Here is a 15,073-nt window from a genome sequence, read left to right as displayed (position 1 = left end):
CGCCATAGCTGAACTCAAGATAAAAATGAAGCTTTCAACAATCCTGCTGAGAAGCTGGGTAAGGGAAACCAGACAAATCTGTAAGCTCATGTTTCTTTGCTCTGGCAGATACATCTACCCCATTCAGGCAGACTTCCAGCCAAAGAGAACCTGGATGGGCCAATCACAACTGTTTATCTCATGTGGTGTGGATTTAAGACAATGACTGACAGAGGAGCGTCATGCTTACCAAAATTAACCATGGATGTATTATACATCCATAAAATAATCTTAATAAAAAATGAAATAATAGTTATTAATAGATAATAAAGATACAGCGTTTGAGTCAGAGCCCCGTTCATTCCTATGAGAGGTACTCAGTGACATATATAAAGCCATCATGGAGCCAAAAATCACCCAAATGATCATCACTACTTCCACAGTGTGCGGCCCATAGAGCAGGCCCTCTGGAGATCTCTGGCTACTTCCGGTTTGGCGCTTTGCTAACTTGAATGGGGATTAAATGATTAAATCGTGCGGCTCTTCTTGACTTTCCAAATTTATGGACCGAATTGCTTCAAAGCCCGGAGCACTTCCTGGGGTCCTGAACATAACTGCCATAGTGCATCCATTGAAACTAACCAGCCTCACGGAACTCAGATCAAACTATGCGGTGCTGATCAAATTAAATGGAATAAGCATCAGCTACTTAATAGTGAGGACTGAATCAAGTTAGAATAAATAGATACAAAGTGCTGCGTGCTGAGGTAGCAAGCTAGATTCAAGTAGTGGCTGTCCTTACTGATTCAGATATTTTAAGGGAACGTGGACAAACTACTTTTTTATAGATGTTCTTTGCACAGGGGACTCTGTAGCTTTGCCCTAAGTGCAGTAACACTAGGACAGAGATCTTCAACAGGGGGTCCTCAGAGTCAGAGTGCAGAGTCACTGCAGGGGGGCCACTAAATTATTGTTAATTTTTGAATTTTTTTTCAAAAATTTAAATGTTTTAATCCAACATATTATTAGCAAATATAAATCCCCACTGATGATACGGTTACTGGCCTAAGGTAGTCACTAAGATAGCCATCCACAGATCCAGTTAATCCTAAGGATTCACTGTGCCACATGTACAGTATGTGTAACATTACAACATGAATTATAAAGTCATGCCGACAATTATTATTTCAATAGCTTAGTATTCTATGCACTAAAAACATCTACACATGTTCCACCAAAACAAGTTCCTTCCCGAGTCTATTTTGCAGAGGCACCGTTGCTCCGTCCGGTGCTTAGCACCGCCCAAGACGATTGTGATTGGTTTAAAGAAATGCCAATAAACCATCTAATAAACCATTTCTCCCATCCCGGAATGATGTATGCACTAGTCAGACCTTCCTCCGCAGCGCTGTGGAGGAAGGTCCTGCAATGTGAGACTGGTGCGGCAGTAGCTCAGTCCGTGGGGACTTGGCTTGGGAAACGTACGGACCGGCAGATTGAGTGGTGCCAGTTCGCCACCTGGGCAGTGCCGATGTGCCCTTTGAAGCAAGGTGCCGAACCCCCAAACTGCTCCAAATACCAGGTACCGTACCATGGCTGATCCCGCGCTAGCTCCTGAATTGCATGTGTGTGCTGTGTGTATGAAGAGGGATTTGTGAAACATTTTAATGGCCAATCAACTTGTGGATTGTGTGTTTACCGTTTCCTTCCTGTAGATAGTGAGAATGCAGTGTAGAGTGTTCTTGTAGCCTTTCCCCGCCTGGAGCCGCGTCTGGGGGAGAGAAACCAATTAGTTTCATAACAACATAGAACAGAAAGACCAAGTCTATCACCCTTCATTTTTAGCTTGCCTATGTTCTAGTGCTGCAACAAACGACTATTTTTAATGTTGATTAATCTTCCGATTACTTTCTCGTTTAATCGATTAGTTTTCTTGTAGATAACTTGTTATCGCTCTCTCTCTCAAAAGACTGAAACCTGATCCTGAGGTTTTCTGTCCAAACTTCCAAGATAAATATCTACTCTTTAAGATGCTTTCAATAATACAATACTGCACCAAATTACAAAATGGAGCCAAAACAGCTAAACATCATGTTCAATATGGATTTGTCTCCTTTTTAATTTAAAAACAAATATACAAAACTTCACTGGAAACTTTGTAGCTGCACATTACTTCATGGGTGCAAGTTTGTTTAAGTAAACCAAGTTCTTCTCAGTGTGAATCAAGTGGTAAGATAATGTGTTCAACATGGCAAATTAGCTCTTACATAATGGCTAACTGCTCTGACATAACAACAGGTAAACCACAATGTGCCACAAAGAACATGTAAACATCTTGAACATCTGCCATTTAAGAAAAAAAATCTTATATAACAACTATAATCAGAACAAGGCAGTGATAATGTTTGGGAATGGTGTGATAGAATCAGAAGTCTGTGGGAGTCTTGAATACCTTCACTGTGTCCAGAGGATGGCCCACCACCACACTGGAAGCTCCTGCAGACAAAAGACAAAGAAAACACACACACAGGAGAAAATGAGTGCACAAAAAAAGACAGAGAGGACGGAGGGAAAGTCGGTATGAGGCAGAGACAATAATACAATACACTGACCAGTGAGGGGGGCCTTGAGTCCTGGACTCGGACTCAAGTCCGACTCGAGGCGCAATTCTCTGGACTCATGAGTCGACTTGGACTCGCGCACTGATGACTCAGACTCGAGGATTTATCGAATCGGACTCAACCATTAATGAAATAGGACTCTGTCTGTAAAAGTTTTTTGTTTTGCTTTTTTTAAATATTATTTTTTGGATATTTGATTTTAAACTTTATTATATAGGACAGCTGAAGATGTGAGAGTGGAGAGAGAGCGGGAATGACATGCAGCAAAGGGCCGACGGGCCGGGCCGGGTTCGGACAGATATTTAGAAATTATGGTCGGGTTCAGGTCGGGTACGTTCACATCAGCGCGATAAGGCATTTGTTGTAAAATGGTGCTGCGGCTCCTTTATGAGAGCTCAGTGTGTGTGTGGTAAGTGGGCAGAAGAGAGATAGAGAAAGAGGAAGCAGACGTGTTGTATGCAGCATTTGCTCATCAGAAACGGGATTTTAACCCCCAACGTTATTGATTTTATAACGTCGGCTTATTAACTGATGCGCTCATCTGTTGACATTTCCGAATGCCTTCCTACAGTTGCTTAATAAAAGCGGGCTTTCCACACAAAAACGTAGCCTACATGTGTCATTAGTAGATGATTTTAACTGTGTCGGGCTCGGGTCGGGCTCGGGTCGGCCTCGGACACAAATTTCTTAATGCCTGTCGGGCTCGGGCCGGGTTCGGTTACTGCTCTGTCGGACGCGGGCCGGGCTCGGACAGAAAAATTCGGCCCGATCCGGACTCTAGTACACGGGGCACACGCTCTACCAGGTGAGCAATCCAGGAGCCCCAGGACTCTGAAGTTTGATGATGTTTCTGACTACTGTTAGGTGTAATAGGCAGTGATGGAGTACTCAAGTCCTGGACTCGGACTCGAGTCGCTGTACTCTGGACTCGTGACTCGACTTGGACTCAAACTCAGGCAATGGTGACTCAACTCACTGGGGACTCGAGACTTGACTCAGACTCGACAGTTGGTGAGTCGACTACAACACTGACATTGACAATAATAATACTTCTACATTTCTGAATGGCCAATGTGCTCATTCAGTTAGGATTTAAACTTCATTAAACATTATTAATATTTTGTGTTAATAGTATTGGTGTAAATGGTGAAGCCGCTATAAATTATAGTAATTGACATGAATTTGAGATATGTCATTGAAATGGATATATATATGTGAAGATGCATTATGTAGGCTAATGGATTTGAATCTGAATATGTATTGTAATTGAAACAAATGGGAGTATGTAGAAATGAAATGGATATGTATCATAGCAGGGAAAATGGAATGGATGTATGTATTTGCACACATGAATCCAAGTATTGTTTGAGGTTAAGTTGCAATAAGTTAAAACATTTTTTTCTGAGTCACTGTCTATTCCTGACATGCATATGAAATTGTTATATGTAGGGTTTTAAGCATGATCGGGGGGGGACTAGCTCAGCAGTAAGCATAATCGTTCCGCGTACAGTAAATGAGTCTGTGTTACCGCATTACCTTATTTGACAGAAATCTATGCATTGACCTGTAATTTCTGACAATTTCATAAACAAAAATGTATATTATGCTTGAGTAAATAAAGCCCCAATTAACAAAACTGGTAAAAAAAAAAATATTCAAGAGACAGGCTGACCCTGGAGATAAAACTGAGATTAGCTCTCGTATTGAAGTTTATGTCCTGCTTGTTTAACGGTTGTTTGGTAAATTACTCTTAAACACAGTTAGAGAGGATTTGAATTACTACTTTTATTCACAATTCTTGTCATTTTGGTGCTGGTGATTTTCCTTTGATGCTAGCTAAAACCTCTTTGGGAGGCAACAACAATTCCAGGAAAAACCCTTTTATGTAGTATTGCAGAAAGTAAAACAGTAAAACTAATTAAAATATGAAGATATAAGAACTAATGTTTAAAAAATATGTTATTTGGCAAGTGACCATGGTATAAGCGGGTTAATGCCCTTCGAGGTGTCCATTGTCAGGTATTACATTACATTACATGTCATTTAGCTGATGCTTTTATCCAAAGCGACTTACAATTGCTATATATATGTCAGAAGTTGCATGCCTCTGGAGCAACTAGGGATTAAGTGTCTTGCTCAGGGACACATTGGTTGATGTATCGCAGTGGGAATCAAACCCGGGTCTCCCACACCAAAGGCATGTGTCATATCCACTGCGCCATCACCACCCATTAATATTAGTATTAATGGACTTCGGCGGAGGCAACCGTCCGACGCACACGCCTCGCCATCGTCCATTAATACCTGACAATGAACACCGCATCGGGCATTAACCTGTATATCAGCGACATTAACGGTTGCCCGGTTGCCCTTGACAACCAAATTGTGACAATTGGCAACCTAATCATCACCCCTGGTTGATGTGATTTGAGTGGTAAGTGGCTTTCCATCTCTGTCTGCACTATTGTTCCCCCAAAAAGGACACAGTGAATAGGTTGGTCAACAGAACTTCAAACCATACTGGACATTTAGTTTTGTGTGGTCTAATAGAACTCCTACCTGATGTCATCACTGGTCTCATCTCTACCTGATGTCACCACTGGTCTCATCTCTACCTGATGTCACCACTGGTCTCATCTCTACCTGATGTCACCACTGGTCTCATCTCTACCTGATGTCACCACTGGTCTCATCTCTACCTGATGTCATCACTGGTCTCATCTCTACCTGATGTCATCACTGGTCTCATCTCTACCTGATGTCACCACTGGTCTCATCTCTACCTGATGTCATCACTGGTCTCATCTCTACCTGATGTCATCACTGGTCTCATTCATCTGTCTCATTCACTCCTTGCCTGTGTTCTTCTCCACTAAGACATAATGTCAAACAAACATTATGTAATAGATTTTTCATTAGTTTTTCCATATTAATAATATTAAGAAATGTATCTGTTGGTATCAAGTGGCTCCCCCTACACTTCCACCTAATGTTAGACCTACCTGTTTCCTTCCCCTGTCTTTCCTGATCCACCATCCTCACACCTGAATGAAATGAACTCACTGTTAAATATAGCAGCATAAATTCAATTCTTAAATCAGCCTAGTGATGGCATCAGATAAGACAACTATTATGGAGTAAGGTTGTGCTGCTGTTGAAATTACATTCACATTTTGTATTTTAAATATATATTTTTTTTAAATATTTTTCTTCTTGTCATTTATTGTGCATGCTACCTTATTTTTAGTTTTTGCGCCACTGGTCAAATACACAAGTGACGTGTGTTGAATATGCGTGTTGAAGGGGCCATCCACACGGAAACGCTTTTTGGTGTAAACGCACGTTTTGCATCGTTTTGGCCGATCGTCCAAAGGAATCCTGTAAACGCACTGCCTGAAGACGCACTTTTAAACCTGGTCCCAGGGTGAAAAAATTCGAAAACTGCGCACTTGTGTCTTCGTTTGGACGGCGAAGCCGCATACTTGCATATCGATGATGTCATCGCCACACCCCTCGACCTCTTACCCCGCGACGACGTCTCATAACAACAACAATGGCGGACTATGTGCTTGTGTTCCTGCTGGAGAAGATATTGAGCCTATTAGGGTTACTAGGACTGTTTGGTTTCTTCTTCTACGTTCTGTTTGTTTACAGCGCGCAAGCTTTATGCGCATGCTCCGCCTCTTCTCTGTTTTTGGTGAATTTCTGTATCAGAAACAGCACCACCTATAGGCCTGGGATATGAAGTAGCGTGTTGAGTCAATTTCAAATGGATCCATTTGGACGCAAATATTCTTAGAACGATGCCAGGGAAGACGGGGATTGTTTTGGTACGTGTGGACGTGCCCTGAGAGACACTCCCATTGATAAGTGATTGTTTATTGTCCCACACCTGGGGACACAGCACGGGAGGGGCGAAATGTATTTAAGCCGGTTGTGTTTTTTGTTTGAAATACTCTTGATGAGGGTCCGGAGGGACCGAAACGTTAGCTTTTTGTAAATAAACGGTGATGCTATAGCAATAGCAGAGTGCAGGATTAGACGCGATGGGCAGCAGCTAGCGAGCCGTCCAAAGCTAGCTGCAGCTAGCTCGTCAGCTAGCCGGGGTAGGAGCTCCGCAGACCCGCATTTAACTCGTTTTTGAAGCTAGTTTCCATGCCATGTCATCTTTAATTTAACCGATATTTTTTTGTATGTGTGTTAAGTTAAATGATCAATGGAACAGCTTTCTTTTTTGGATATGTAGCTAGGTCAGTGAATAACCGATGTTAGCTAGTTATGTGGGTCATCATCGGGTTGGACCTGTTAGCTGGTTAGCACGGCAGCAAGCTGGTTGAGGATCATTTTATTTATCACTCATTTCCATTTGAAACAGAAAGGCAATACATACACATGCTTGTGTTGGTGAGGATTACTCTGCACATTGTGAATGTGAGAACACAAACACGAACGAAAACGTGCGAGTTTAGATTGCCGTCCATCTACAGCATAGCTCTTCCGCCGTCCGTCATGGCGTTCATAATTCGCGCGAGTGGAGCGTGACGTCACGTGCAAAGGGTCAATATGGGCATCCAAGCGAAAACAAAGAGTATATAGTGGGAAGCTAGATCCCTCCAGGTCAGAGATCGTCTGTTACCGTTCTAAACCGTTCTACAGAGAAGAATGGCGTCACTGTTTTGAGATTGTTTGTCCTTTATATGAATTATAATGCTCATTATGTTTATTTTTGCACTGGATGACTCCAAATATGTAGGAGAACTGTTTTAGACAACACACATGCTTGTGTAGCATTGCTGTGGGTGTAATATCAATAAATATGACAATATTATTTTGATTATTGGCAAAAGCGACTGGACTTTTTTTGAAACAATGTATGTATTTTGTCAACTGTATAAGTTATAAATACTATTGGTCGATTAATCGGTTATCGGCAAATACGGCCCAACCTAGCTATCGGTATCGGTAAAATCCACTATCGGTCGACCTCTAATTTTGATAATCGATAGATCGGTTTGAGTCAAGATTTTCTGATGTCAGCTTGTTAAATGTGAATATTTTCTAGTTTCTTCTCTCCTCTGTGACAGTAAACTGAATATCTTTGAGTTGTGGACAAAACAAGACATTTCGGGATGTCATCTTGGGCTTTGGGAAACACTGATCTACATTTTTTACCATTCCATTTTTTGACATTTCATAGACCAAACCACTAATCCATTACTCGAGAAATATTAGTCAGATTAATCAACAACGACAATGATCATTAGTTGCAGCACTAATTACTTTATCTATTTATCTGTACTATTGCCACTTTGTGCTGCTGTTACAATTGATATATTCCCCTCTGGGGCCCAATAAAGGTTTATCTTACTTTCCAGCTGCTACCATATGTATCCTCCCTGCAGTGCCATTCATTTTTGCAGCAACATGTTAAGAATTTTAAGAAAAACACTTTAAAATGCAATAATAAAAACTTTGGTTTGTTACCTTTTACATAAGCGCTTACTTTTTTAAAGTGTAACTCTCACCAAAATGCAACCTAGGGTCTTTTTGTGAATGTACCCGAGTCAAACTTTCGTTTAAAGCAGCCATATTATGCTCATTTTCAGGTTCATAATTGTATTTTAAGGTTGTACCAGAATAGGTTTACATGGTTTAATTTTCAAAAAACACCATATTTTTGTTGTACTGCACCGCTCTCTCTCACTGCTGCAGATCCTCTTTTCAGCTGGTCTCTGTTTTAGCTACAGAGTGAGACCTCTTTTCTTCTTCTTCTTCTGTACTATCTTTGATTGCATTCGCACATGCTCAGTAGCTCAGATGTAGATCATGTCAGCTAGCTAGCTCCATAGACAGTAAAAGAAAGGCTGTTTCTACAACTTCGGTCAGTTACAAGGCAGGATTAGCTGGGGGACTTCTAAATGAGGGCGCACATGTAAGTAGTTCTTTTGAAGATTATGGTGAACTTGTGTGTGTTGTAGCAGTGCTTTGCTATTGAGAACGAGGTAGCATGCTAGCGTTAGCATGCTAGCGTTAGCATGCTAGCGTTAGCATTAGCGTTAGCATGCTAACGCTAACGCTACGAGCTAATGGTTGCGGTTAGCCTGCTCGTTTCGGCTTGTGACGTCACAAGCCGTGCCGATTTTGAACAGCTCACCCAGAGACTGAAGGCAGGACACATTCAGAAACCATATCTCACTCTAAACAGCATGGATGGATTTTTTTCAAAGTTTGTATGTGTGTGGAAGCACCAGAGACACAACATAATACCCCAAATCCCAGAAAAAAGTGTTTTTTTCATAATATGGGCACTTTAAAAGCATATTTTGGATGGAAACGCCACTTTTAAGATTTACTGTATTCTCGTTTTCGGTCAAATGGCCTTTTGAATGGGAGTCCTAGGGGCACTACTATGACAGCATCAAAATCACTATTTTTAAAACACTAAGAAGGATCGACACTTTGTATCACCAGGGGCTCTACACATGAACTCGAGCATTAATATTAATATTCTAAATGTCTGACAACTTTATGGAAAGGATTTCTAAGGAAGTCGACCTTTCTGTTAAAGAGTAAGATCCTTTTTTAAAAACATAAAAACACCTGCGAAATTGCGTTCGCTAAACCCATCAGATTCCACGTAAATAAATAGTAATTTTAGCGTCTTAAAATACACTTCATTCAAAGTCGACAGAAACTAAATAAAACTATGGGTCGTCTTTCCACTTTCTGGAGTAAAGGTTAAATTGCAGTGGCTTGAGGTTGACCCTTAAGGTCAAGCTAGGGTCCTGGGGACTGGCAGGGTCCTTTACAGGGTCACCGGGGGTCAGCAGAAGAATAAAAAGATGCTTTAACTCGACTACTACGACAACTTGAATTCACTTAAAGGCAATGCATGCGGTTTGGTTGTTGCTTTCAGCTTTTTGTTGCCACCCAAACTACACACACAAACTCAATCAGTCAAAAGATGTTGCAGCACACCGTCTAACATGAGATTTTAACTAGGGCTGGGCGATATGGAGAAAATCAAATATCACAGTATTTTTGGCCAAATACCTCGATGTCGTTACCGCAAAGATATTGTAGTGTTGACTAATGGTGCTTTCACAAAATATTTACACAATGACATTTTTGATAAATAATTATCAATAATGTGGATATAATGACTAAGTGGGTAAAGGCAAATAATAGAACAGTTACAACAGTCTGGTAAGTTGAGAAAATGACATCACTTTACTGTAATGCAGCCTGTAAAACCAGGAAAAGACAACACTTAGCATATTACGATATTACGATATCCAAAATCTAAGATGATATCTAGTCTCATATCACGATATCGAAATAATATCGATATATTGCCCAGCTCTAATTTCAACTTTATTTACCTCCAGGGAAATTATTGTGCAGCAGTTGCAGTAGGAAAGAGTGCAAATATAAAATATATACACAACGCCATACAAAATACCAAAAATATTGTGAAAACAAAATTATTTATTTTTAGCTTTTCTCTCAGCTAAGCTTCACAGATTTTTTTGTAGATTTTTCTTATTAGTATTTTTTTTAAAGGATCAATAACATTTGCAACATTACTCGCATACAACATGAATATTTGGAGTCCTTTCAAATGTCTCATGTATTTTTTTTATATATATTTTAATTTGTTTTGTGGTTTTGGTTGACATGGATACTAAATCTTAAAAAATAAACTTTTTTAGAGTTCCCAGCTAAAACTTGTATCTGATCCTCTCTTTCATTTGACTTGAATCCAGATGTTTTGTTGAGTCACTGCTTCTTCCTTCTCATGTTTTATTAATTACTTGTGTTTACATCTGGTTATGTAAGAAATTACATTCAAAAGAGCTGCAGCTGTCTTGTATAAAACCTTTTTTTTTTTTTTTTTAATGCAACTAAAAAAAGAATGCAGCAACAGCGCCCCTAGCGGCCAGGACTGTCACAGCATGTATTCCAACTTAGAAAGTTCTTCTTTTCCTCAGCAGAATAAAAACGTCTACATAATCAGTCATTTCTGAAAGCATTTGTGGAATTGATAACGCATCAAACTTCTGCCATCATTGTAGTTCAGAGAGTGTTTATTTATCTGTGTGGGAAAAAGGAAGAGCTCTGCATTCTCCCCATTATTTGCATTGGATGTGGATGCATTGGGGGGGGAGGGGAGTGGAGCGGTTTCCTGCAAAACGTTTTAACCTTTTTCCAAAAAGATAACCTTGTGCCTGATTCTAAACCTGTCTTTTCTTCCATGCAAATATAATTTAATCCAAACGAACATGCAATTTTGTGAACCCACCATCCCCCACACTGACCCAATGCACACTGGTTAACAGAGGCTCTCTAGCTCTCTCTGAATGAAAGGCTGTAAATAACCTGTGTGTGTGTGTGTGTGTGTGTGTGTGTGTGTGTGTGTGTGTGTGTGTGTGTGTGTGTGTGTGTGTGTGTGTGTGTGTGTGTGTGTGTATGCGCGCGTCACTCACCGGCGATCCACCCTGCGATAAAATCATCCATCCGAAAGCTCTTCGAGGTCTGCATCTTCAGCTCGGAGCGCGGCCAAACTTCAGCTGACTCTCTCTCATCGGCCTGTCAGCGAAAATAAAATAAAAAGTTTATATTTTAAGTTGAAGCTTCGGGTCTTATTGATAAAGTAGCGGACAGATCTGTGTGTGAGAAACAGAGGGAAAAAAAGAGATCTTATAGAGCGAGTGCTTTGATATGAGAGGAGAGCTGCACGGCAGGTTGTCACCAAGCAGCCAATCAGAACAACGTGTGAACCTGCGGGACAGCTTTCTAGGCCAATCAGAGCCACACAGCCTATAGGGGGACACAGTCATGGAAATGAGCCATGAGGTGGAGAGCTGAGCAGAAAAATACAGACTGTACTGTTAAACATTAACCCCTCCCTGACTGAGCCCGGCTCCACTATAGGTACTATAGGTAACATTTACATAATATTTTCATGAAGGAGCCTAAACTTTATCTATCGAAGTCAGTATAAACGTTTTAGTGAGCGCTGTGGAGGAAGGTCTGGCTATGCAAAACTAATGTTTTAGTGACTTTTTATTATGTAAATGTAGCCTATTATTTCATATATATTTCACAACTTAAAATTATAGTGCATCTGCACATATGCCTGGAGTATGAAAGACAACCCAAAGGAGGTAAAAGGGGCTCAAAACATGCACGGAAAACAAGAATTGTGTCTGCTTGTGCTACCTTGGGGGGGGGGGTAAAGAACACTAAAGATGAAAAATAAAGATGTGATTTATTGCGATTTTAAATGTCTTTTATGTAGAATTAAACTTAGGAGCTTTATGGCTTAACCCTTGTGTGATGTTCGGGTCTTAGGACCCATTTTCAATGTTTGCTAAAAGAAAAATTATACTATTTATTATTTATTCTAACTCAAACTCATTGGTCTTGGCTCATTTTCTGTGAAGAACATAAAAAAATAACTTATTTTCAATGACTGCACATGGTACAACCCCCCCCCCCCCCCCCCTCCCCCTACACATAACTATTACATATGAGGTGTTCGGGTCTACTGGACCCGAGTGTATTTAATTGTAGGTGCTATGAAACTATATGTTGTCTTTCTGCACCTGCTATTCCCACACAAAGCTACAAAATTGTTACATGTCAAGCACTTTCACCTGTTCTGATTAAGTTCTAAGAAATAAGCACCAATAATGATTAAAAATCTTGTTTCTATTTTTTTTTTTTTTACCTTTTTTATAATTGAATTTCCTTGTTTTCTCACAAAAAACGAAAATGATCATATCATCATAAATGTGATCTCACAGGGGTAAATGGGAAATATGAACCGTAAATGATGTATATATCATTGGTAATTGAGCTAAAGTAAACATCTATTAAGTATTTTTACATAAATTGTTATGGCTATGGCTGTATTGATTTAAAAGCCTAATAATGTGGCGTGTCCACCAGACCCGGGAACATTGGCTGTGTAACAAAAATATGAACACCATACAAGGGTTAAACAAGTTCTAATTCTCGAGATGTGCAGTAGGCTACATGATTCCTTAACCCTTATGTTATCCTCGGCTCCAATTTGACCCGTTTTCAAGACAATTCTTCATAAAATTGTTTTGCTCTTTTTGTTTGCTCTGTTGTCTTTTGTCTGTGTCAGTTCAATTTGGTCCTGGGGATATCCTGGCTAATATTTGACATATACCAGTCAGTGACAGAGCATCAGGAGGAGACATCACTTTGCTTCACAAGCCCATAAAGTTTGGAAACAGTTGGAAAAAGTCTGTATAGGATGTGACTTTTTGCAATAATACCAGCTAATGTATTAAAACAGCAACAAGAGGAAGACATTTAAAAAAAAAAAAAAAAAAAAAAAAAAAAATCTTGTTTGATGTGGACTAGAAAAAGGAATTTTCCACTAAGGCGTCTGTGTGTTTTTCTTTTTTTTTTCAGTTAAGCAAAGCTTTAATATTAATCCCTGTGGGGACATTTGTCCTCTGCTTTTGACCCCACTTAATATATTAAACACTGCCAACTTCACTCCTGGAGTCGGGATTACTGAGGTTAGAAAAGCAGACTAGCAGTTCAACGGTTGCCAGTTCAAATCCCTTCTAAGATTGCACATACATTTGGCTTACTGACAGCTGGCATGGCAACCCAGAGACAGATTTTGTTTCGACATTCGTGGGGTCACATACCATGAAGTGCAAGGTCTGGGTGTCCTCCTCTAAAAATCTTTGAGTACAAGCACTTGGTTAATCTTTGTGCACCGATTTATGCTAGAAATGTCTATATTTATGTAAAGGAAAACACAGATGACAATTTAAAGTATAAAAACATAATGGACTATAATGCAGTAGGGCTCTCAGGCATTCTGTATTTCTTTTCAAGTAAGTATGTATTCTGCTGTAGATCAACCTTTCTCATTTAATCTTATCTCTGAATCAATGAAAATGAATGGCAATAACGTTAGCAGGGCACGCAGATGCAGGGCGTGCAAAGATAATCTAGTGTTTGATTGGTTATCAGGTGGCCAGTGTTTCACTTTCCCTCCAATATTAATATAAACATAATAAAAACACCTGGACTCGGTCGAGACCAAAAGCCATTTTGGTAAGACCAGTGGCGGAGACCGAGACAAGTCCAAGTCCAAATACCAGCGAACCCGATAAAGCTGATTCTGATTTACTCTTCCCTCCTCTTCGGTGTTCCTTGTTTGGGGACGTCACCTCTTGAAATGTGCAAGTGGCACCTGTTCTCCTAAATGACACATTCCTTTATTTTAATGTATCTATAAACACCTGCTGTAATAATAATAATAATAATAATAATAATAATGTACTGTGTTTCAGCAAGATTTCTGCTCATGTTCAAATCTTTCTGCACGTTCAAAATATAACTAAGGCTCCCTATCGGTGTTCTCTGAGATTTGGAGAATAAATAAGTCCTAAAACCACTTTTACATTTCTTCTTGAATTCTCCTTTTTAAAAGGTCTTTGCGTATAGCTTGATCCCTGTGTGTTTCATATCGACATGTTCAGAACAAACTTAGCTGTCTGTATAGTGTCCGCAATTGTACCAGAGCAATGTGTGACGAGATAATTTGGCCCTAAAGTTGAAAAGTTTTGAATTGTTTTGGTGCTTGAAATGAGTTTTAAAAAGTCTTGGGTTCACAGAAGTATCGTGATATATGAATAAAATAGTAAATAAATGTCTGGAAATGAAATTTTGTAATATGGCTTTTTGATTAGGAGTGTTGTCAAACATCACTTGGACTCGCCGGTGCGTCTTTTGTCCCCAAGGACAGTTCTGGCGCAAAACAAATCTAGGGGTTAATAACAGATGTGTACCCACTCGATCGCTCTCTGCATAATGAGGGTCCCTAAATGTTAACCGAAGCATTGAGAACTTTGTAAGTGTAAGACAGTTTATTATATATAAAAAAGATTATAAGATTATTTATAAAAAGATAGTTTAGAAAGACAGTAGCTCCCAAGACGGCGGCTGCCTGTACACGAGAACGCAAGTGTCTTTTTAATAAACTGTCTGTACGCTTACAAAGTTCTCAATGCTTCGGTTAACATTTAGGGACCCTCATTATGCTACCGTTGAACTTTGGTGATATTTTGAGCCTTTTTAGAGGTACAAATAGCGATTTGTTTTTACTTTCCTTGTGCCCCGAATACTAGCGTTGTAAGCTAATCAGCGGTCCATGCAAGCTCTTTTCAAGCTACTAACTCATTCGATTAGCATGAAAACATGTCCCAGAGAGCGATCGAGTGGGTACACATCTGTTATTAACCCCTAGGTTCATTTTGTGCCGGAATTGTCCTTTAAAGAGAATGATATTTCATGAACAATATCCACCTGCCCTACAGTCTTCTGTGCATTAAGACTGGCTGACGCACGCAGAGCAAATGTTTGGGACTCTGTCTGGGTGAGAGGTTTAGGGAAGCAGCTGTATCCTTTGCTGCTCT

General features: G+C 39.9%; 1 protein-coding gene across 1 annotated transcript in view; it reads right to left on the bottom strand.

Moving 5' to 3' along the window:
• The window catches only part of slc25a48 (solute carrier family 25 member 48), a 37,538-nt gene extending 26,211 nt beyond the window's left edge, over window positions 1-11,327 (bottom strand). Inside the window, exons 1-3 of the mRNA XM_031317085.2 lie at window positions 11,087-11,327; window positions 2,432-2,475; window positions 1,679-1,750 (exon numbers count right to left, since the gene is read on the bottom strand). Coding sequence (XP_031172945.1) covers window positions 1,679-1,750; window positions 2,432-2,475; window positions 11,087-11,141 — 171 coding nt within the window. The 5' untranslated portion in view covers window positions 11,142-11,327. The remainder of the gene's footprint in view (window positions 1-1,678; window positions 1,751-2,431; window positions 2,476-11,086) is intronic.
• Window positions 11,328-15,073: the final 3,746 nt, after the last annotated feature.

The sequence above is a fragment of the Sander lucioperca genome, chromosome 1 (assembly GCF_008315115.2).
Source record: "Sander lucioperca isolate FBNREF2018 chromosome 1, SLUC_FBN_1.2, whole genome shotgun sequence".
Classification (NCBI taxonomy): Eukaryota; Metazoa; Chordata; class Actinopteri; order Perciformes; family Percidae; genus Sander; species Sander lucioperca.
The sequence above is the reverse complement of the archived record's forward strand: the minus strand, read 5'-3'. Positions and strand labels throughout refer to the sequence as shown.